The sequence below is a fragment of the Apus apus genome, chromosome 1 (assembly GCF_020740795.1).
Source record: "Apus apus isolate bApuApu2 chromosome 1, bApuApu2.pri.cur, whole genome shotgun sequence".
In the NCBI taxonomy this organism is placed as follows: Eukaryota; Metazoa; Chordata; class Aves; order Apodiformes; family Apodidae; genus Apus; species Apus apus.
In genome coordinates this window covers 205,882,267-205,904,452 of record NC_067282.1, presented here as the reverse complement: position 1 = coordinate 205,904,452, position 22,186 = coordinate 205,882,267, and the positions used below count along the sequence as shown (strand labels likewise).

The 22,186-nt window shown below is 61.5% G+C and overlaps 1 protein-coding gene across 1 annotated transcript in view; it reads left to right on the top strand.

The window, feature by feature from the left end:
- The first annotated feature begins 6,513 nt into the window (after positions 1-6,513).
- Positions 6,514-22,186, top strand: part of SBF1 (SET binding factor 1) — a 47,775-nt gene continuing 32,102 nt past the window's right edge. Inside the window, exons 1-5 of the mRNA XM_051625404.1 lie at positions 6,514-6,526; positions 13,541-13,626; positions 17,277-17,414; positions 17,580-17,717; positions 21,937-22,047. Coding sequence (XP_051481364.1) covers positions 6,514-6,526; positions 13,541-13,626; positions 17,277-17,414; positions 17,580-17,717; positions 21,937-22,047 — 486 coding nt within the window. The remainder of the gene's footprint in view (positions 6,527-13,540; positions 13,627-17,276; positions 17,415-17,579; positions 17,718-21,936; positions 22,048-22,186) is intronic.

The following is a 22,186-nucleotide window of genomic DNA, read 5'->3' as shown; positions in this document are numbered from 1 at the left end:
TGGTGCTTGGTGCAGTTTGAGTTACTCTTCCACATCCCTGTTCTGATTCTTTTCTCCAAATCCTGGCCATGGAAGTTGCTTCAACATCACGTTCCTGTAGAGGATGGGAATGTTGGTTCCCTTCTTCTGACCTTATGTTTTCTTGACAACTCGTGTTTTGTGGAAGTACCTTTAAAAAATGTTGCTTCTCTTGGAAATTCCACCAAGGACGTCAGGGTTTTGTCCATCTTTTAAAGTGCTGGTGCAGGAGCTGGAGGTTTGGCATGTGTTTTGGGCTTGGGTCTCACCAGAACAGACTGCTGGAGGAGCAGCTCCAACAGGTGCTGGAGGTGCTGTGTTTGGAGAGCTTCATGGAATCAGGGAATGGTTTGGATTGGAAGGGACCTACTGGCAGTGGAGGGACCTGGCCCTTCCTGCTGTGCCCCGGGGCTGGGGACACGTTGGGCTGGGTGGCTGCTCCTCCTGGCCCTGCTCTGGTTCTGGGGAGGTCTGTCCCTGGGATGGTTCACAGTTGTCACTGAAATAAAACCCAAAAAGTCCCGTTTGTGGGTGGAAGGGGCAGAAGGGGAAGCTGGGCTGGCTGAGCCTGCCCTTATATAGACACAGGCTGGTGCTCACCTGGGCTGTGGGGAGGGGGGATGGGAGGGAGCAGGGCCAGGGTGGCTGTCCCCAGAGGAACAGTGACAGTGGCCCTGGCTGTCACCCCCCTGGGGGCAGGCACCCCAGCTCTGCCCTCTGCCTGGGGACACGTGTCTGCAGAGGTGTCCTCCAGCATCCCACATCTTGGGAGCTGAGCAGCTGGTCTGGGCACAGCTGGGCACTGGGGAGGGGACACCTGGAATCCTGGGGTCAGGGCTGGGCCCCTCAGGACAAGAAGGACATGGAGGGGCTGGAGCGTGTCCAGGGAAGGGCCCCGGAGCTGGGGAAGGGGCTGGAGCTGAAGGAGAAGGGGCTGGAGAACTTGTGAGGAGCAGCTGAGGGAGCTGGGGGTGTTGAGCCTGCAGCAAAGGAGGCTGAGGGGAGACCTGCTGGCTCTGCAGCTGCCTGAGAGGAGGTTGGAGCCAGGGGGGTCGGGCTCTGCTCCCCAGGAACAAGCGACAGGACCAGAGGGAACGGCCTCAAGTTGTGCCAGGGGAGGCTGAGGTTGGATCTGGGGAACAATTCCTTCCTGGCAAGGGTTGTCAGGGCCTGGCCCAGGCTGCCCAGGGCAGGGGGGAGTCCCCATCCCTAGAGGGGTTTCCAAGCCCTGGAGATGGTGCTGAGGGACATGGCTGTTGATGGGATCCACTTGTGATGTGCATCCCTCATTGCTGCCAACTCGCATGCCTGGGTCTCCTGGGCTGGCAGCTCAGTTGTCCCCTGAGCTCAGGGAGGCTCCAGGAGCTCTGCTGGCACATGGACACATGGAGACTGCTGGTGGCCTCATCCCTGGGGGAGCACAGTGTCCTCCTGCCCAGCCTGGCCAGGGAGCATGGCCTGTGACAGCTTTCCCTTTCCCTGGAATAATTTCCAGCAGGACTGTCTGGCTTGGCTGTGCTGCCTCAGCTCAGCCCATCAGGGATTTGGGGTTCATGGAATTCCCAGGCACTGGGGGGGCTGGGAAGGAGCTCCCTGACCCCACGGCAGCTGCAAACAGGGGATGAGCCCCCACCAGCCTGGCATGGGGAGTGTCACTGGACACCACCCTGAGAGCCAAGTCTGGTGTTACGGGCAAAGGATGAGGAGGGGGCTCTGGAGGGAGGGGCACAGAGGTTGCTGCTGGGGATTGGAACACCTCCCAGAAATGCTGGCTGCAAGACGTGCAGTCCACTTCCTGGACTCATCCCAGCTCCTGCTCTGGGCTGGGTGGGGATGGGGGACAGGACGTGGTGGGCTCATCCCAGGGCAGCTCCTGCCCTGTCATGTGGGGATGGGAATTGAGGGCAGGGGGGCTCCCCCCAGCTCCTGCTCCTGCCGTGCCTGGGTGGGCTGCACGTGGGGTCCAAGTGTCCTCGGGGTTGGGTTGGCCCAAGGGCTTTCCTGCTGGGACTAAAGACTGGTGGATTCAATCAGGTTCCCAGAGAAGTGGAGCTTTTCTCTTAAACCTCCCCTCTCCTTATCCCTGTCCTGCTGCTCCCAGGGGTGGGTGCTGGGGGATGTGGAGCTGCAGACCCAGGTTCTGGTGCAGGTGGCCTGGGGCTGTCACGGTCCCTTCACATCTCACATTGACAGGACATGGGGCTCTGGTTTGACAGGGGAGAGCAGGGAGCTTGGGTTGGACATGGAGATTTCTGCTTTGCTGGAGCAGTTTCATGGAATCATGGAATTACTTGGGTTGGAAGGGACCTCAAAGCCCACCCAGTCCCACCCCTGCCACGGGCAGGGACACCTCCCACCATTCCAGGCTGCTCCAAGCCCCATCCAACCTGCCCTTCAACACTGCCAGGGATGGGGCAGCCACAGCTTCCCTGGGCAACCTGGGCCAGGCTCTCCCCACCCTCACAGCCCAGAATTTCTCCCTCACATCTCAGCTCCAGCTCCCCTCTTCCAGCTGGAAACCCTTCCCCCTGCTCCCATCCCTCCCTGCCCTTGTCCCAAGCCCCTCCCCAGCTTTCCTGGAGCCCCTTCAGGCCCTGGAAGGTGCTCTCAGGTCTCCCTGGAGCCTTCTCTTCTCCAGGCTGAACACCCCAACTCTCCCAGCCTGGCTCCAGAGCAGAGCTGCTCCAGCCCTCCCAGCATCTCCGTGGCTCCTCTGGACTCTCTCCAGCAGCTCCGTGTCCTTCTGTGCTCTGCTCCTGCCAGGGCCTCTGTTGCAAACCCCTCTGCGTGGAAACTCCCCTTTGCCCAGGAGCCCCCAGCCCTGCCCAAGGGGCAGGCTCAGCCCTGCCTGCACCCCAGGGCTGTTTCTGTCCCTGCAGAATGAATCTTGAGGCCCCGCTGGGCAGGGGATGGAGGCAGTGACAGGGCAGAGGAGCTGGTTCTAGGAGCTGCTGTAGGAGGTTTTCCTCCCCTGGAAGTTCCTCTGCTTCATCTCTTGTTTTAGACAGGTTCAGCTTTGATCTTGGGCCTTTCCCCCCCTGGTGACTTCCCCAGTGGGTGCAGATTCCCTCTGTCCTGGGGCACTGGGCCCTGCAGGGTCAGAGTGTCCGTGTGAACAGCCAGGACGTTCCAGGGTTCTGGAACTTTGGTTCTGCCCTGAGCTAAACCCCTCTGGGGCCTCCCAGACCACAGGCATCTTGGGGACCGTTCTGTTTTCCTCAAATCCTTTGGGATCATTGTGACATGGAATTTAGGGGAGCAAATATGCTGAGTCATCAGGGCCGACTGGGAGTGGGGCAGTTCAGCTGGCAGCCTTGCCCCTTCCTGGGGTTTTTCACACCAACTTTCCTCCTGATTTGGAGTCACTCAGTGGGTGGGGAAGCCAGGGCTGGTGTCAGGGTGTGGGGCCGTGTGGTCTGGGCAGGCTCCTGCACTGGTGCCAGGGGGGGTGAGCAGCAGGGGTGGGCAGAGCATCCTTGGGCTCCTTGGAAGCTGCCAGCATGGATTAAGAAGGCTGGGGAGGGGCTTGGGACAAGGGCAGGGAGGGATGGGAGCAGGGGGAAGGGTTTCCAGCTGGCAGAGGGAGCTGGAGCTGAGATGTGAGGGAGAAATTCTGGGCTGTGAGGGTGAGGAGAGCCTGGCCCAGGTTGCCCAGGGAAGCTGTGGCTGCCCCATCCCTGGCAGTGTTGAAGGGCAGGTTGGATGGGGCTTGGAGCAGCCTGGGCTGCTGGGAGGTGTCCCTGCCCATGGCAGGGCTGGGATTGCATGGGCTTCGAGGTCCCTCCCAATCCAAACCCTTCCATGATTCCATGGTGATCCTGAGCACAGCTGGGTAGCCTGGATCAAGGAGCAAGTGCTGTCACTTGTCACTCTCACGTGTCCCTCCAGCCAGGGACCAGCAGTGCAGGGCTGGGTGCCCACAGCTCTCCAGGTCCCACTGGCTCTCAGGGTTTGTCACTGTGACCTAAAGCTACCCATGTCTCCCAAAACTGGTGTCCCAGTGCCTGAGGGAGGGGTCCTGCCCAGGAGCTGAGGCTATCCATGAAAATTCCTGGCAAAACTGCAGTGACTTCCCAGCTTGCCATGAACCGTTTCTGTCAATCCAGGCTGTGCTTGTGCAGCTCTGGGATCTGCTTTTTCCTTTGCTGAAAATCATTTCGGTTTGGGCAGAGCAGAACCTAAGAAGGGCTTCACAAACAGGTCAGAAAGTCCTTAACTAACAGCTGGTGACGTGCCTGGTGCTCCTGGAGGCAGGACAGGGACTCTGTCCTCAAGTGTCCGCAGCAGTTTCTGAAGCCTGGGTGAAAGGGGAGCTGGGAGGATGTTGGGGCTTTGTTCTGCCCGTGGTGACCCCTGGGGGAGCCATTGTCTTGAGGGGCGGGACAGGTTTAGGGAAGGGAAATGAAAGATTTGTGTGACATGGGGACATGCAGAGGGACGGGTGGGAGCAGAGGTGACAGGTTCTGCAGCTGCTGGGAAGGTCGGTGGCCTTGGCGTGAGGTGGGAGGTGTGGATCAGGGCCCAAGGTCTGGCCTGGCCAGGGTGGTCACAGCACCTTTGGGTGCTGAGGAACCCTGAGAGTCGAGGAGGCTGCTTGGTGTCCTGAGCCAGCTGTTCATAGCCCAGATGTGGGTCATGGTTCTGTCTCAGCTGTAGGACACACCAGGGGAAGCCCGTTGGGACCTCCATCCATCCCCTACACCCCTGCAGGGATCTCCTCCCTGGTGGCTGGAGGCACAGAGCAGGGGCCGTGGTGACCAGCACTTTGCTCTGGCTGTTTTCCTGCTCTGCTCCTGACAGGATGGGGGTCCTCTCTGCCAGAGCCCTCACCTCTCCAAGCAGGGTTTGGTTTCCCTGTTCCTCAGGGTTGATCTCTGCTGCAGGTAGAGAATGTGATGGGCCAAGGGGCAATGGGCAAGGGTTGCCAGCTGGGAGAGGGAGCTGGAGCTGAGATGTGAGGGAGAAATTCTGGGCTGTGAGGGTGGGGAGAGCCTGGCCCAGGTTGCCCAGGGAAGCTGTGGCTGCCCCATCCCTGGCAGTGTTGAAGGGCAGGTTGGATGGGGCTTGGAGCAGCCTGGGCTGGTGGGAGGTGTCCCTGCCCATGCAGGGGGTTGGATCTAGATGATCTTTAAGGTCCTTTCCAACCCAAACCATTCCATGATTCCGTGGTTCTGTGCAACAGAAGGTGGGTTTGGGAGGACCCAGGACGAGCCCTGGTGGAGTCCATAGGTGTCCAGTAGCAGAAGCTCCAGGGACAAGTTGATCCCAGTGATCCCCCTGGTGGGGCTCAGCACTGCCCACGTCACAGCCTCTACCCCTCCTCTTTTGTCTGCTAATTACTGACTGCCCCTCATTGTCTGCTAATTACTGGCTGCTCCCCCCCCATGTCTGCTCCTTACCGAGGGGTTAACAGCACGAGTTGTGCCCTCCCTAAGCTGGAGCTGCCCAGACCTGAGGTTCCTGCTCAGGGTGTGTGTCTGTCCCTGGGGGTCCTGACCCTGCATGGGGGTCTATGGGGTGGCAGGGCAGGTGGGAGGAGGGTTTCCCTCCCAGGTCAGCCTGGCTCAGGGGTCCAGAGGGGCTGCCCAGTGCCCCATGGGCCAGAGCTGCTGCCCCAGGAGGGCTCTGCTGGCCTCTGAAAGTGGTTCCCTGGGGAACTGAGGATGCAGAAGCTGAAGGCCAGGGGGTAGCATTGGTTCCCCATCTTGGAGCAGTCTGGAAGTGATGGAGTTCTCAATTCCCCATTCCATCATCTGCCCCTTCCTCCTCTGGGGGGTTTGAAGCGAGCAGTTCCCACAGGATCCACACTGCTTCCCTTCTCCTGAGCCCCTCCCACCCCAGTTCTGCTCCCTCCTTCCTGCTGCCCAGCCAGCTCTGGGCAGCCTCTGGGTGCTCCACTTCCCTGGGTTGGGTGCTCCAGCCCCCTGAGGTGTGTGTTTCCACCCTGGTGGACAGCAGGAGTCGTGTCCTTTTCCGTCGTGGTCCCTTGGCACGGCGTCCTGCCCTCCCAGCTCGTGCAGGTCTCCCTGTGGGAAGGGCAGGAAGGGATGGGGTGTGCTCCTCATTACCAGGACAGGGGGAGAACGGATCAATCCGATTCCAGTTCAGGGAACACCACAGTCTGTGGTTGCTCTGGGCTGGGCTGCCTGGAGGCAGGTGGGCTCCTTCCTGCTGCTCCTGCAGCAGGTGCCTTGGGACAGTGTTTCCCTTCCCTTCTCCAGCGAGGCAGGGGATCCCTGGCACCCCAGGCTGCTGTGAGCACTGTGCAGTTCCCTGCCTGCAACTCCTCCAACTCCAGACACGGCTCCTGCAGCCATCCCAGCTCGTGCTGGCTGGGATTGGGATGGTTCTCCACCTGCCCAGCCCTGCAGAGCTGCAGCCAAGCCCTTCCCACCCCAAAACAAGGTGCTGCTCCCGCCAGGCACCGAGACTTAGCTGGAAAGGAAAATTACCAGGAAGGAAATTGGTTCTGTCCTGGCTCAAACCAGGACACACATGGAGGACTCTGGTGAGAGGCTGGGTCTGACTCGTGGGGATTGTGGCTGCTTGAGAGCTCCCCTTGGAGGAGTTAGTTTCTTGCTTGGGTCCTTCTGGTTGGAGTTGGAGAGGCAGTGGAGCCATCTCTGCTCTGGTGCTGTGGGTTGGACTGAGCATGGTGGCCCCTGAAGAGCTTTTCCAGCTGCTCCGTGGAGCTGCCTGTGCCCAGAGGCTGTGGCTGCCCCATCCCTGGCAGTGCTGAAGGGCAGGTTGGATGGGGCTTGGAGCAACCTGGAATGGTGGGAGGTGTCCCTGCCCATGCAGGGGGTGGCACTGGATGGGCTCTAAGGTCTCTCCCACCCCAAACCATGATTCCATGACTTCTGGGAGGTGCATTCTTCCTTCCCTCCTTTCCCACACGGATGAGGCAGGAGCAGGGCTCGGGCTCGGGCAGTGCCAGCCCCTGAGCACACCAGTGTCCAGGGGTTACTGTGCACAACCCAACGCCATCCCTGCACATCCACAGCAACACGTCCACGTGTCCAGAGAAGCACGAGACTCCACAAGTATCCCCAGGTTTTCCTGAGGGACTGAGGTGGTGTTTGGAGTCACCCCAGGGCTTGGGCTGGGCCGGGCAGCAGCTCCAGCTGCCACCACATCCAGGGGCAGGGACAGAGCTGCATCCCAGCCCCGGGGTCACTGGCCTTGGTTGGGTTGGGAGGGACCATAAAGCCCCTCTGGATCCAACCCTAGTGTGGGACAGCCCAGCACACCCGGGGAGCTGCTCCAGGCCTCTCAGGGAGGAGCTGCTTCTATTTATACCAGATGCCAAATCCCAGCCTCCCAGGGGAGCCCTTAGCCAGCCCCGCCGGCACCTTGGCCTGATAATTACAGGGCCAGGCCACAAACCCAGGCCTAAAAACAGCATGTGCTGCACCACCAGCTCCTCCAGACCCACCACGGCCCCAGGGACCCACCGGTCCATCTGGACACCTGCTGTGGCCATGGGGATGGGACAGGGCAGCTGGGCAGAGCCTGGCCCCTGGAGCAGCCCTGGGGACATGAGGCACCTCCATGACCCACCATCGTCTTCAGCCTTAAGCTTTGGGACCTCAGGCAGTGTGGGATCTAGAGTGCTCCAGCCCAGAGGGAACAGGGGCCTGTGGGGACACAGAGCTGCTGGAGAGAGTCCAGAGGAGCCACGGAGATGACGGGAGGGCTGGAGCAGCTCTGCTCTGGAGACAGGCTGGGAGAGTTGGGGTGTTGAGCCTGGAGAAGAGAAGGCTCCAGGGAGACCTGAGAGCACCTTCCAGTGCCTGAAGGGGCTCCAGGAAAGCTGGGGAGGGGCTTGGGCCAAGGGCAGGGAGGGATGGGAGCAGGGGGAAGGGTTTCCAGCTGGCAGAGGGAGCTGGAGCTGAGATGTGAGGGAGAAATTCTGGGCTGTGAGGGTGGGGAGAGCCTGGCCCAGGTTGCCCAGGGAAGCTGTGGCTGCCCCATCCCTGGCAGTGTTGAAGGGCAGGTTGGATGGGGCTTGGAGCAGCCTGGGCTGCTGGGAGGTGTCCCTGCCCGTGGCAGGGGTGGGACTGGGTGGGCTTTGAGGTCCCTCCAACCCAAGCCGTTCTATGATTCCATGATTTTGCAACATGTTTGTGCCCTGGAGCAGCTCCTGAGCTGTGGTGCTGTGGGACCATCCTGATGAAGAGCTGGAGACACCGGGGCTGTGGCCAGCCTGGCAGGGGGGTCTCTGGTTAGGCTGTGGTGCTGGGGCTGGGGGCAGTTTGGGGGAGCCAGGGGCCCCACGTTTGCACTGGGGGCTCCTCCAGCAGGTCCCTCCTGCTGGGCTCTGGCAGGGAGCGTGTCCAGCAGCTGTGGGACCCTCATCTCTGTCTCCCTGCCAGGAGCCCTTGGGCCCCGTTGATGATTTCCTGGGACCAGCTCTTGGAAACAGGGATTTTTATTTTTATTTCATGACTTCCTCTGACGCCTTTAATGTTCCCAAGGATCATTCCAGCTCTCCCAGCCTGTGCCCTGGGAGCAGCGTGGCGTTACCCTGGAGCCCTGCTCCTCAGCAGCCCTGCCCCAACCATGGGCAGCTGTAGAACCATGGAAGGGTTTGGGTGGGAAGGGACCTTCAAGATCATCCAGTGCCACCCCCTGCCATGGGCAGGGACACCTCCCACCAGCCCAGGCTGCACAAGCTTCATTCAACCTGCCCTTGGACACCTCCAGGGAGGGGGCAGCCACAGCTTCTCTGGGCAACCTGTTCCAGCACCTTTCAGGTTCCTGCAGCAGATCTTTCTCTCCAGCTCCTTGCCCAGCACGATTTATTTCATGCTGGTCCCTCCTCCACCAGTCCCAGATCCTAGAATCTTTGCTCTCTGGTCCCTCCTGCACTGGTTCCAGATCCCGGGATCTTTGCCTAAGGTCTTTCCTGATCCTGTTCACTCCAGGGCACGTGTTGAGGCAGGTTAGTGTCATCCCAAGAGCACTGTGCTTGGGCAGGAGCAGCAGCACCCACCCTGTGGGAGATCCAAGGAGACCTTTCCACAGGGAGTCAGGCTGGGCAAGCCCTGGGACAGGCTGCTCAGGGAGGCTGTGAAGTCTCCTCTGGAGACATCCCAAACCCATCCAGACGTGTTCCTGGGGGATCTACTGTAGGTGACCCTGCTCTGGCAGCGGGGGTGGACTAGATAATCCTCAGAGGTCCCTTCCAGCCCCCCATCCAGTGAGTGACCCAGGAGAAGGGTGTTTTCCTGGGTTTTCCCTCCTTCCCGAGGGCCTTTCCCAGCAGCTGGAGGGTTGCTGGGGCTGGGTGGCCACTGTTTGCTTCACCACCTGGTTGTCCATTTGGTCCCATCCCCAACTGTCCTTCTTTGGGGTTGGACTAGATGATCTTTCGAGGTCCCTTCCAACCCCTAGGATTCTGTGATTCTATGATCCATATCATCTCGTGTTTACAGAGGGTCCAACATCTCAAGCATCACCAGGGAGAGCATGAAACACTGAGTGGGCTCATTTGTTCCTTTTTTGTTTTTTAGTATCATGAAATCATGAAATGGTTTGGGTTGGAAGGGACCTTAAAGATCACCTAGCTCCAACCCCCTGCCATGGGCAGGGACACCTCCCACCAGCCCAGGCTGCTCCAAGCCCCATCCAACCTGCCCTTCAGCACTGCCAGGGATGGGGCAGCCACAGCTTCCCTGGCCAACCTGGGCCAGGCTCTCCCCACCCTCACAGCCCAGAATTTCCTCCTCATGTCAAGTCTAGTCTAGTCTAGTCTAGTCTAATCTAATCTAATCTAATCTCAGGTATCCCCAGGACAGGAACTGGGTTCCAGGTGCAGCGTGGTCACTCTGTAGAACCTTTTGCCATGAATTCCACCAGAGCAGCCCAGTGACAGCCCAGGCTCTGGGGGCCACCCTGCTCGTGCCCTGCAGACCTGCTGCCAGGCTCCCCCCTGCTTGGCTTCAGCTCAGAGGAGGGGCCAGGGTGGCTGGGGCTGGGTGGGCTTCCCCCAGGGGGTGGTGGGGAGGAGGGGGCCATCCCCCAGCCCCCCACACAGCCCTTTTGTTCCCCCCACAGCAAAGCCATTCTTCCTGCTCCTGTGATAAATATGGGACAGGGGAACAGTGGTGGCATTGTCCTCCCTGCAGACACTGCCGTGTTGTTTGGGGGCTGTGGTGGCTTCAGTGGGATGGGGGGGACCTCCGTGTCTGGGACAAGGGTGGCTCTCCAGGCTGCCTTCTGCATCCCTGCCTGGGCCTGTGCTTTATGAATCCCCTGGAGCTTGTCCCTGTGGGAAGGAGGAGCTTCAAGGGCAGGTTGGACAGGGCTTGGAGCAGCCTGGAATGGTGGGAGGTGTCCCTGCCCATGCAGGGGGTTGGAACTGGATGGGCTTTAAGGTCCCTTTCCACCCAAACCAGTCTGTGATTCTCTCAACCTCTGGCACGGGGCAGCACCCTTCCCTCCCCACACAGTGCCTGGTCTGTCCCTGCCCAGCCCTGGCAGCTCGTGCTTGGTGCCAGGACCAGCAGCCCTGGGCAGTGCCCGGGAACTGGAGGTTCCTGCTGCCCTTGGTTGAGCTCCAGTGCTGGTTGATGCAACAGCTCCTGCCTCTTGCAGGGTGGCTACCCCAGCAGGGTGTGACACTAGCCACAGCCCTGCCGGGGTCACAGGAGTGCTCCTTGCTCCAGGAACACCCTGAGTGACCTGCTCCCTCTTCCAGGGCTGCCCCTGGCTTGGATCTGCTGGAGCACCCATGGTCTGGGGGTGCCTTCCCACAGATGTCAGCAGTGGGAGCTACCCGGGCCCCTCGCATGTTGTGTTTCATGGCTTCGTGTCTCGTGGGCTCATTCTGTCCTGCAGGAGCCACCTCTGTGGCTGTGGTCGGGGCTTGGTGGCATCAACTGGTCTGTGATGCTTTAAAACAGCTGAACTTGTAAAATAATTCCCACTTTGAGATCTGAGCAGCTCCTGGAAGCCTCTGCTGCCAGCCCTGCAAGGCCAGGCTGGAGCTGGGCTCTGTCTCCCTGCTCCAGGGATGAGCTCCAGAACCTTGCTGTGTTGGAAGTGACCCCCCTGCCAGGGGAGGGAACAAGCCCCGGGCTCTGAGCTGGAAGCCAGGGCTGAGGGGAGGCTGGAGCACCCCCAGCTCAGGGGCACCTGTGAGCTTGTGTTCCCCTGGGCTGTGTCACATGGAATTTTGGGAGTTTGGGGTTGTGGGAGGCGTGTCTGGGCCTGCAGGAGGGCTGAGTTCCAGAGCGTCCTCAGGTGATTCCTTGGTGAAACATCCTCCCCTCTTTCAGTCACCTGAGAGCAGAGGGCTTCAGGTGTGAGCTGGAAAAGGACGTGATCTAAACAGGATCCTTTGCCTGAAAAACGTGAACATTAGAATCATGGAATGCCAGACTGGTTTGGGTTGGAGGGACCTTAAATCCTATCCAGTCCCATCTGCCATGGGCAGGGACACCTCCCAGCAGCCCAGGCTGCTCCAAGCCCCATCCAACCTGCCCTTCAACACTGCCAGGGATGGGGCAGCCACAGCTTCCCTGGCCAACCTGGGCCAGGCTCTCCCCACCCTCACAGCCCAGAATTTCTCCCTCACATCTCAGCTCCAGCTCCCTCTGCCAGCTGGAAACCCTTCCCCCTCGTCCTGTTGCTACAAAAATCCATAACTCAGGTTGACAAGTTGCTACAGTCAGGATGTGCTGAGCCCAGGGGTCACTAAATCACTCGGCAGCTCTTGGCTTGGAGAAAGCCCAGGGGGTCAAGTTCCTGTGCTCTTAAAATCTCCTGGTGGGCCTTTCCCAGCTGTGCTGGGGCTGATGGGCACCTCCAGCTGTGGGAACAGATGTGCTCAGCCTGGAGGCTGTGTTGTCCCAGCCTGGTGCCCACCTTTCCTGGTCCTGGGGCTCTAAGTGGCACCACATCTGCTGCCTCATCCTGCTAAATCCAGCTGTGGCTGCCGTGGTGAGCAGGGTGGTAGGAGCAGGTCTGGGTGCCAAGAATAGCCCCGTGGTGCCTTCTGGGGAGGCTCCTCCTGGCCCCAGCTGGTGCTGGTGCTCCCAGTGGCAGCAGAGTGACAGGAAGGGACAGGAGGGGTGGCTGTCCCTGGGATGTGGCAGTGGATGTGGTGACCCCTCAGCAGCTCCCCATGGGACTGAGCGGGTGCTGCTTTGCTGGAGCTGCTTCCTGTGCCCAGCCTGGGGGAGGAGCAGAATCCTCCTCTGGATTTTGGATTCCCAGAGTCCAGCTTGACCCGCAGGATCAGGGTTTCACAGTGAGCAGCTTTGGTGCTGCAGCTTCAGGCTTGGGGCAGGGAGGCTCAAAAAAGAGCCTGGGGGAAAAGGACCTGGGGGGTTTGGTCACCAGGGGCTGGAGATGAGCCAGAGTGCCCAGGTGGCCAAGGAGGCCACCAGCATCCTGGCTTGTGTCAGCACTGGGGTGGCCAGCAGGAGCAGGGCAGGGATTGTCCCCCTGTGCTGGGCACTGGGGAGGGGACTCCTCAAATCCTGGGGCCAGGGCTGGGCCCCTCAGGACAAGAAGGACATGGAGGGGCTGGAGCGTGTCCAGGGAAGGGCCACGGAGCTGGGGAAGGGGCTGGAGCTCAAGGAGAAGGGGCTGGAGAACTTGTGAGGAGCAGCTGAGGGAGCTGGGGGTGTTGAGCCTGCAGCAAAGGAGGCTGAGGGGAGACCTGCTGGCTCTGCAGCTGCCTGAGAGGAGGTTGGAGCCAGGGGGGTCGGGCTCTGCTCCCCAGGAACAGGTGATGGGACCAGAGGGAACGGCCTCAAGTTGTGCCAGGGGAGGCTGAGGTTGGATCTGGGGAACAATTCCTTCCTGGCAAGGGTTGTCAGGCCCTGGCCCAGGCTGCCCAGGGCAGGGGGGGAGTCCCCATCCCTGGAGGGGTTTCCAAGCCCTGGAGATGGTGCTGAGGGACACGGGGCAGGGGTGGCCTCGGCAGGGCTGGAGGCACAGTTGGACTGGGGGATCTTAGAGGTCTCTTCAATCCAGGATGGTTCTGTGGTTCCATGACTCTGCAGGACGTGGCCAGGGCAGCAGCTCCTCCCATCTTGGCAGCTCTGGGAGCAGCAGGAGCTTTGCAGGCTCAGGGGCTGGTTCAGCCCTTCAGGGCAGCCCAGGGGCTGGTGCTGCCAGCAGAGCTGTCCCCTCCCTGCTGTCCCCTGTCCCTCTCCACTGTTCCCTGTCCCCTGCCCACCCTGGCCCAGCCCCAGCAGCCGGGTGGCACTGTCTGGGGACAGTGTTGGGTGCCCGTAGAGCAGGGCCCGTGTGTGTCCCTGAGCCAGCAGGACAGGGAGGGGAAGTGCCCGGGGCTGCAGACCCGCAGGTGTGCCCAGAGATCAGGGCTTTGGGAGCTGTTGGCTCGTGGTGGCTCCAGTGAAATCCCAGCTTTTCCCTCCGGCAGGGGCACTGCTGCCTCCAGCTGTTTGTGGAAGGGGTCACTGCCCGCGTCCCCACAGGCCTGGCACAGCCCTGGAGCGTCCTGGAGGTGCCACCAGCCCCCCTGACCCCCCTCTTGTCTCCGCAGGGAGCGGGGATGGGCAGGGGCAGATCCTGCAGCGCTTCCCGGAGAAGGACTGGGAGGACAACCCCTTCCCCCAGGGCATCGAGCTGGTGAGTGTGTGTCCCTGGGGCCGGTGGCGCTGCGGGGTGGGTGACACCAGGGCGCTGGGTGCAGGTCTCACTGGGTGCTGAGCCCTGCAGGCAGGGTTCCCCTCTCCCCCCTCCCTGGCACAGCTGCAGCTCTGGAAAACCACAGGAACCAGCCGGGCTGGGGCAGAGCTGCCCAGGGGTGGTGGCTGCTGTGGCTGTTCTGGGGCTGGCTCTTCTGGCCACTGCTCCTGCTCCTCCTCTGGGAACAAGGAATCATGGAATGGAGGGACCCCAAAGCCCACCCAGTCCCACCCCTGCCATGGGCAGGGACACCTCCCGGCATTCCAGGCTGCTCCAAGCCCCATCCAACCTGCCCTTCAACACTGCCAGGGATGGGGCAGCCACAGCTTCCCTGGGCAACCTGGGCCAGGCTCTCCCCACCCTCACAGCCCAGAATTTCTCCCTCACATCTCAGCTCCAGCTCCCTCTGCCAGCTGGAAACCCTTCCCCCTGCTCCCATCCCTCCCTGCCCTTGGCCCAAGCCCCTCCCCAGCTTTCCTGGAGCCCCTTCAGGCCCTGGAAGGTGCTCTCAGGTCTCCCTGGAGCCTTCTCTTCTCCAGGCTCAACACCCCAACTCTCCCAGCCTGGCTCCAGAGCGGAGCTGGAACGCTCCCCAGAGGCGCAGCCCGGCAGGAGGAGCAGCCCAGGGCCCGTCCCAGCCCCCTGGCCCATCCCACCGCCCCCAGCCCGGCCCTGCGGAGCCGCTCCCGCTCCTGGTCGCGTCCCGGTGCCCGGGGCAGCCCCGCGGCCGCGACCTCCTGCTGCTGCGGGGCTGCTGGGCCGGAGCCCTGGAGGGAGGGACACGCCCGGGCTGGGGGGCTCCCCACAAACCAGCTCGGAGCTGGTGCACGGAGATGGGATTGTGCTCCAGCGGCTTCACTGCAGTGGAGGTTCCCAAAGCCTGCCCTGCTGCGCAGGGGCTGTGAGGGAGGAGCTGCAGCTCTGCTGCTGGGTCGGGCTGCTGGTTCTCCAGACCCTTTTCACCCCGAAACTGAGGCTCCCTCTCCGCTGCTCCCCTCCTGCCCCTGCAGTTCTTCCCGGTTTCCAGCTGCAGTCCAGTGGGGAAAGAAGCCCAGAGACAGACGGGGCTTTAGAGGTTCCCTGATGGTGCTGGGACTGTCCTCACCCTGCTCCTCCTGCTAGGACCTTTGCTGTGCCAGGAGGTGTCATGGAACCACAGAACCTCTCTGGGTGGGAAAGACCTTTGAGATCACCCAGTCCAACCCTTCCCCAGCCCTGCCCAGGCCACCCCTGCCCCACGTCCCTCAGCACCATCTCCAGGGCTTGGAAACCCCTCCAGGGATGGGGACTCCCCCCTGCCCTGGGCAGCCTGGGCCAGGCCCTGACAACCCTTGCCAGGAAGGAATTGTTCCCCAGATCCAACCTCAGCCTCCCCTGGCACAACTTGAGGCCGTTCCCTCTGGTCCTGTCGCTTGTTCCTGGGGAGCAGAGCCCGACTCCCCTTCACTAGTGCTGGTGCCAGTCAGGCTGGTGTGTGGTGGTGGCTGCAGGGACACGGGCCACCCAAGAGGTCCCATCCCCCCTCCTGGAACAGCTGAACCCCTTGGTCCCTGTCGGCCTGTGCAGGGCAGGGGTTCGGGAAGGCCTGGCTGGAGACACCAGCCAGCAGGACCTGCCCAGGGGGTTGGGACATGCCTGAGGAGGGATGTTTTGGACAAGGGAGTCGGCTCCATGGGCATCCAGATCCCCTCCACGGGCACCCAGCTCTGCTCCATGGGCACCCAGATCCCCTCCATGGCACCCAGCTCTGCTCCATGGGCACCCAGTTCCCCTCCATGGCACCCAGATCCCCTCCGTGGCACCCAGCTCTGCTCCATGGCACTGAGGTTGGTTGGGACTGGATGAGCTTTGCAGACCCTCCCAACCCATTCCATGGTTCTGTGCTCCACGACACCCCTGTCCTGTGTCCCCCAGACTCTGGTGTCAGGCTCACCCACAGGGTGGGCTCTGCTGCCCCCCCCCGAGGCTGGTGGCTCCTCCCCCTGTGCTCACCGGGTTCCAGCACATTTCCAGACATTTCATCTCCTGACAGGCAGGGTCTGTGTTATTTGCTGTGTGTTTCCTGGTTGTCTGCAGGGGACTTGGGAACCATCCCAAGAAAGAGGGAAGCTGCTTTTTTTCCCAAGGGTCAAACTGTCCAGCCAAAAACATCCCTGGAATTTAAACAATTGGAGCCCTGTCCTGGTGGGAGCTGGGGGGGCTCTGGGGCTTCCCACAGGCTCTGGGGGTGTCTGGGGTGCTCAGGGCGTGGGGTGAAGCCACAGCAGCTCCCCAGATCCAGTGGAGCCCTGGGGGGTGGGCAGCACCTTCCCCTGCAGCCTCTGCTGGGTGGCTTTTTTGGGAGGTTTCCTGGTGTGTGGCGGGATCAGGGATTTGCAGCTTCTGCCCTTGGGGCATCTGGCAACATTTCCACACCAAACTGTCTGATCTTGATGGATGGAAGTTCCTCTGGAGAGGGACACAGGATGTGGACGTGTCTCCTCTGCTGCAGCATCCTGCAACATCCTCATCCCTGGAGGGGTTTCCAGGCCCTGGAGATGGTGCTGAGGGACATGGGGCAGTGGTGGCCTTGGCAGGGCTGGGGGAACAGTTGGACTGGGTGATCTTAGAGGGATTTTCCAACCAGAACAATCCCCCTTGGTTCTCTCCTCCTCTCCCAGGCTGGAGCTGTCTCCCCTGGCAGCCCTGGAGCCCATGGTGGGTCACACTAGTTGTCCTCACCAGCACGATGTGAGGAGAGCAGGGTTGGGGTCTCCAGGCCCTGGAGCAAGTGGGAGAAAGGGGATAATGCCATGGGTGAAACTGGGCATCTCACAAACCCACAGCAAGGGAGGAACCTGCCCTGTGAGCAGCAAGTGCCTGAGCATCCCCTGGAGACCCCTCGCCCAGCCCCATGGATCTGCCTCAGCAACCCCAGATGGGGCCAGGACACTGTTCTCCTGCAGGCACCTCTGCCCAAGGGAGCAGACCTGGTGCCAACCTGTGCCCACCTTCACCAAACATGGAGGCTGGAGCTCAGACATGCAGGCAACTCCCTGCTGGGTGGGAAACAAAAGGACCTCCCTGGTTTATCCCTTCAACTCCCTGCAGGGCTGGGGCCACCTCTGGGGTCCCCAGCACAGGAAGGACATGGAGCTGTTGGAGAGAGGCCAGAGGAGCCACAGAGATGCTGGGAGGGCTGGAGCAGCTCTGCTCTGGAGCCAGGCTGGGAGAGTTGGGGTGTTCAGCCTGGAGAAGAGAAGGCTCCAGGGAGACCTGAGAGCACCTTCCAGTGCCTGAAGGGGCTCCAGGAAAGCTGGGGAGGGGCTTGGGACAAGGGCAGGGAGGGATGGGAGCAGGGGGAAGGGTTTCCAGCTGGCAGAGGGAGCTGGAGATGAGGTCTGAGGCTCTGGGCAGTGCTGCCCCCCTGCCTGGACCATGGTGGCCACAGCCCCATTTCCCTGCCATGCTCTGCGGGCACTGGGGTTCCCCAGCAGGCTCCTGCTGCTGGGGGGCTGGTCCCTGCTGGTTTCCTTCACCACCATCCATCACCGGGGGGGAGCTGGGGCAGGTGTTCCTCCCCTGACCACTCTCCTTGCCCTGTCCCACAGTTCTGCCAGCCCAGTGGGTGGCAGCTCTTCCCAGAGAGGAACCCACCCACCTTCTTCGTGGCCGTGCTGACCGACATCAACTCGGAGCGTCACTACTGCGCCTGCTTCACCTTCTGGGAGCCTGTGGAGACCCCGCAGGTACCAGGGGCTGGGGGTGGGGGGGACAGGGGCAGCCAGGGACCACCCCCCTTCCCTTGGTGCTGGCCAGTGGTCCCTGCTGTCCTCTTCCGAGGCCAGAGCCTTGGGAGAGGGAAGAGGCTCCTGCCTCTCACCCCGGGGCTGGGCTGCTCCGTGTCTCCGTAGCCCCAGAGCCACCCCAGGAATGGTGAGGGGGAGGAGGAGGAGGAAGAGGAGCCATCGTCCCCTGTTCAACCCGCCCAGCTCTTCGCTCCCAAGAGTTTGGTGCTGGTGTCACGACTGGACCACCCCGAGGTGTTCAGGGTAAGGCTGGAACGTGGCTGGGGGAGCAGGGTCCTGCTTGGGGGCACAGGAGAGCAACGGTGGGAAAGATCCCCTGGCCCTGGGAGCAGCCAGGAGCTGTGGAGTCACTGCCAGGAGCTGTGGAGTCACTGCCAGGAGCAGGAGCTGCAGGAGGGCTCTGGCACCCTGTCCCGTGGGAGGGTGGGTCTGTGTCCCAGCCCCGGGAGCTGGGACAGCAGCTGAACCCCAAGAGCTGCTGTGGGAAGCTGGGGGGCATAGCCAGGCAGCTGGGGGCCCCCTCCCACCTTTGTTCATGGAAACTGAACCCGTGAGGAACAGCCTGTTCCCTGGGGAGCACTGGTCTTGGCCACCTGGGGTGCTGGAAGGTGCTGGGGAGGTGGGGCAGGACATTGACAGAGCTGGGCTGGGAGGGGTGCTGGGAGCTGGGAGCTGGGCTGGGAACTGATCTGGGAGCTGGGATTGGAGCTGAGAGCTGGGCTGGGAACTGGAAGCTGGGCTGGGAGTTGGGAGCTGGGATGGGAGCTGAGAGGGGGCTGAGAACTGGGAACTGGGCTGGGAGCTGGGCTGGGCATTGGGCTGGGCACTGGCCTCTGTGCCAAAGGCTGCCAGGTTCCTGTGTCTGCCAGGGCTGGATTGGGGGGGCAGAGGTGGGATGGGGGCAGGAACAAGGGGGTGGGCAGGGGGTGGGCAGCCCCTCCAGACTCAGCAGCCAGCGTCCTGCTGCTCCCTGGCTCCACAGGAGGAGCCCACCTGCTGTCACACTGGAGCAGGGGCTTGCAGGGACAGTCCTGCTTGACCAGGACAGGCTCTGTCCTTCCTTTTGTCCTCCTGCTGTGAGGGCTGGAGCAGCTCTGCTCTGGAGCCAGGCTGGGAGAGTTGGGGTGTTCAGCCTGGAGAAGAGAAGGCTCCAGGGAGACCTGAGAGCACCTTCCAGTGCCTGAAGGGGCTCCAGGAAAGCTGGGGAGGGGCTTGGGCCAAGGGCAGGGAGGGATGGGAGCAGGGGGAAGGGTTTCCAGCTGGCAGAGGGAGCTGGAGATGAGATCTTAGGAAAAAATGAGGTGTTGAGACCCTGAAAGAGGATTCCTGGGTAAGTTGTTAATGTTGGCAGTGTTGAAGGGCAGGTTGGATGGGGCTTGGAGCAGCCTGGGCTGGTGGGAGGTGTCCCTGCCCATGGAGGGGGTGGCACTGGATGAGCTTTAAGATCCCAACCCAAACCAGTCTGGGATTCCATGAACAAGGGCACTGGACTGATGATCTAGACTCCCTCCTGTGTGACAGACTAGCCCTGTTCTAGCCCCAGAAAGCTGTGTCTGAGTGTCACACAACTCTCCCAGTAAACCCACCCACATGGACCTTCTTCACTGCAAGGCTGGTCTGACACTGGCACAGGTGGCCCCGAGAACTTGTGGAGTCTCCATCCTCAGAGAGAATTCAAACCCCAGCTAGACATACCCTGGAGAATCTGCTCCAGCTGATCCTGCTCCAGCCAGGGTGGGACCAGAGACCTCCAGAGGTGCCACCAACCTTGGTTAGATGGGCTGGGGCTGTGAGTCTGCAAAGCCCAACATTTCTGCTGCTTGAAGCAGCTTCAAGAGGGACTGGAGAGATTTCCTCCTCCCCCATCAGCAGCTCATGAGCAGTGAGCACCCTGAGGGAACATCATGTGCTCCCAGTCACAGGGCTGTGAACACCAGGTTCCAGAACAGGGCACAGCCCAGAAATAGAATCCCAGACTGGTTTGGATTGGGAGGGACCTCAAAGCTCATTGCATCCCACCCCTGCATGGGCAGGGACACCTCCCACCATTCCAGGCTGCTCCAAGCCCCATCCAACCTGCCCTTCAACACTGCCAGGGATGGGGCAGCCACAGCTTCCCTGGGCAACCTGGGCCAGGCTCTCCCCACCCTCACAGCCCAGAATTTCTCCCTCACATCTCAGCTCCAGCTCCCTCTGCCAGCTGGAAACCCTTCCCCCTGCTCCCATCCCTCCCTGCCCTTGGCCCAAGCCCCTCCCCAGCTTTCCTGGAGACCCTGCAGGTCCTGGAATGCTGCAGTGACAGTTGCATGGGACAGTTGTGCTCCCACCTGGGCTGGAGTGTCCAGGACACCAGGACTGATGTTCCCTGGAGCTGGAATTGCTGCTCCTGGTCCCAGGCCTGGGGGAGCAGAGCCAGGCCAGCTGGGCCTCCTGCTTGGCCAGAGCTGGTCCTGCCTGGGGAGGACTCTGGAAGAACATGGGTCAGCTCAGGGCTCCAGAAGGTGTTTCCTGCCAGAGCTTCTCTCCTGGGGGCTGTGCTGAAGTGGTTCCCAGCCCCTCCAGGTCCCTGGGCACCTGCTGCTCGGCCCCCTGGCCAGGCTTCTCAGGAGGCCCCACAGTGTTTGCTCTGGGCCCTTGGCTGCCTGATTTCATGCCTCAGGCGCTTGAATTACCCACCTCGGTGGGTTCTGAGGAACAGAGGAGTGACAAGAGCACTGCAGTCCTGTTTTTTTGGCACACTCAGCTGTGACACAAACCCAGAAATGTCTCTGAGCATCCCCAGAAGGTCTCTTGGTTGCTCCCAAAAGGTCTGTAAGGATCCCCAGGTCCCTGAGGATCTCCAGAAGGTCTCTGACCATCTCTAGAAGGTCTGTGAGCATCCGCAGAAGGTCTCTGAGTGTCCCTAGAAGGTCTGTAGGCATTCCCAGAACAACTCTGAACAACCCCAGAAGGTCTCTGAGCGTCCCCATGTCTCTGAATGTCCCCAGAAGGTCCATGTGCATCCCCAGGAGTTGGCTCTTGCACTGGCTGAACATGAAGTGCAGCCTCTGACGTCCCCAGCCCAGGGGTCAGGTTGTTGTGGCTCCTTCTCTCATCAGGTCTCTCTGTAGGCCAAGACCTGGACCTGGTGGTCCTCTTGGTGGACACGGTGCTGGATCAAGGGCCTGCCACTAGCCTGGGACAAGGTCAGGCTGTCCCCATGTCACAGCAGGAACCTTTGCTGCTGGGTACAGCTGTGGGGCTGAGCTCCAACCCCCTGGAGCTGGGCTGGGCTCCATCCCTCAGCATCGAGGGGCAGGAGATCCTACCTCTCCCTCTGGCAGGAGGTGCCTGTTCCCACATCTCTGGCCGTGTCCTCCATGGAGCCTCCAGCAGAGCAGCCTGAGCTCAGGGACGTGTGTCCAGGGACGTGTGTTTGGGAACGTGTGTCCAGGGACGTGCAGGATCTCACTCCAGGCTGGGTTGTTCCTCTCTCTGGCCCCAGTGTTTGTGTTTTCTCTTCCCCTCCCTGACACGAGGAGATGGTTCGAGATTAAAAAAACCCACCCAGAGGGTGCCCTGGAGACAGATTCCTCGAATTCCTGATTCCTCCACACTTGGAGCTTGTGCTGAACCTGCCCAGTTCCCCCACCTGCTGTGCTGGAGCTGCTTTCACTCCCCAGTAGGACAGACTGGACCAGTTCAGCTGGAAGGGAACCACAACCATGACCTGGTCCAACTGTCTCACCACGGTGGGGCTGGCCAAGCCAAAGCACGTTGTTGAGGGCACTGGCCAGATGGTGGAGCAGGGCCTGGCTGGGCATCTCAGCCAGCCCTGGGTGGAGAACTGTGTCTCCTTCTCCTCTTGGTGAGACACTTGGTGGGGAGAGCCTGGCCCAGGTTGCCCAGGGAAGCTGTGGCTGCCCCATCCCTGGCAGTGCTGAAGGGCAGGTTGGATGGGGCTTGGAGCAGCCTGGAATGGGGGGAGGTGTCCCTGCCCATGCAGGGGGTTTTGGAAGTAGATGCTCTTCAAGGTCCTTCCCAACCCAGACCAGTCTGGGATTCCATGATTTTCTGATTGTTCTGGGTCTTGATGCAAGTTCTCAGGGACCGGGCATGTGTGGGGAGGTGGTGAAGTCCAGCTGGTTTCAGTCACCTCTGCCCTTGGAGCTTCTGGACCCACTCTGTGCTGCTCCCACTGGGCTCTAGCCCAGGCACACATCTGGGGATGGTGCTGGGTGGGGTTGGTGCTGGATGGGGAGGTGCTGCCAGCTGGAATCCAGCTGAGCACCTGCTGAACACCCTGTCCCTGCTGGTGAGGACTCACTGAGGGGTCTGAGGGGTCAGACCTGGAGCTCTGCACCCAAGAGCTGCCAGTCAGTCTGGTGACCATCCCTGGGAGCCCCTCCCCGTGAGGCAGCCTCAAGCTGGAGCCCCCCCAGCTGCTCCCCCGTGCTCAGCCAGGCTGTGCTTCCCTCTCCAGAACAGCCTGGGCCTCATCTACACCATCTACGTGGACGGGCTGAGCGTGTCCCTGGAGAACGTCATCGGGAACCTCCTGACCTGCACCATCCCCATCACCGGGGGAGCTCAGGTGGGTGTCCCAGCCCTTCCCTGCCTCTTCTCCCTTCCCTCTCCCTGCTCCTGTCCCAGCAACTCTGGCAGGAGCACCAGGGTGTTCCTCTCAGCTGTGTTGGGGTTTTGCTGAGCTGGGCGGGGCTGGTGGGACCCGT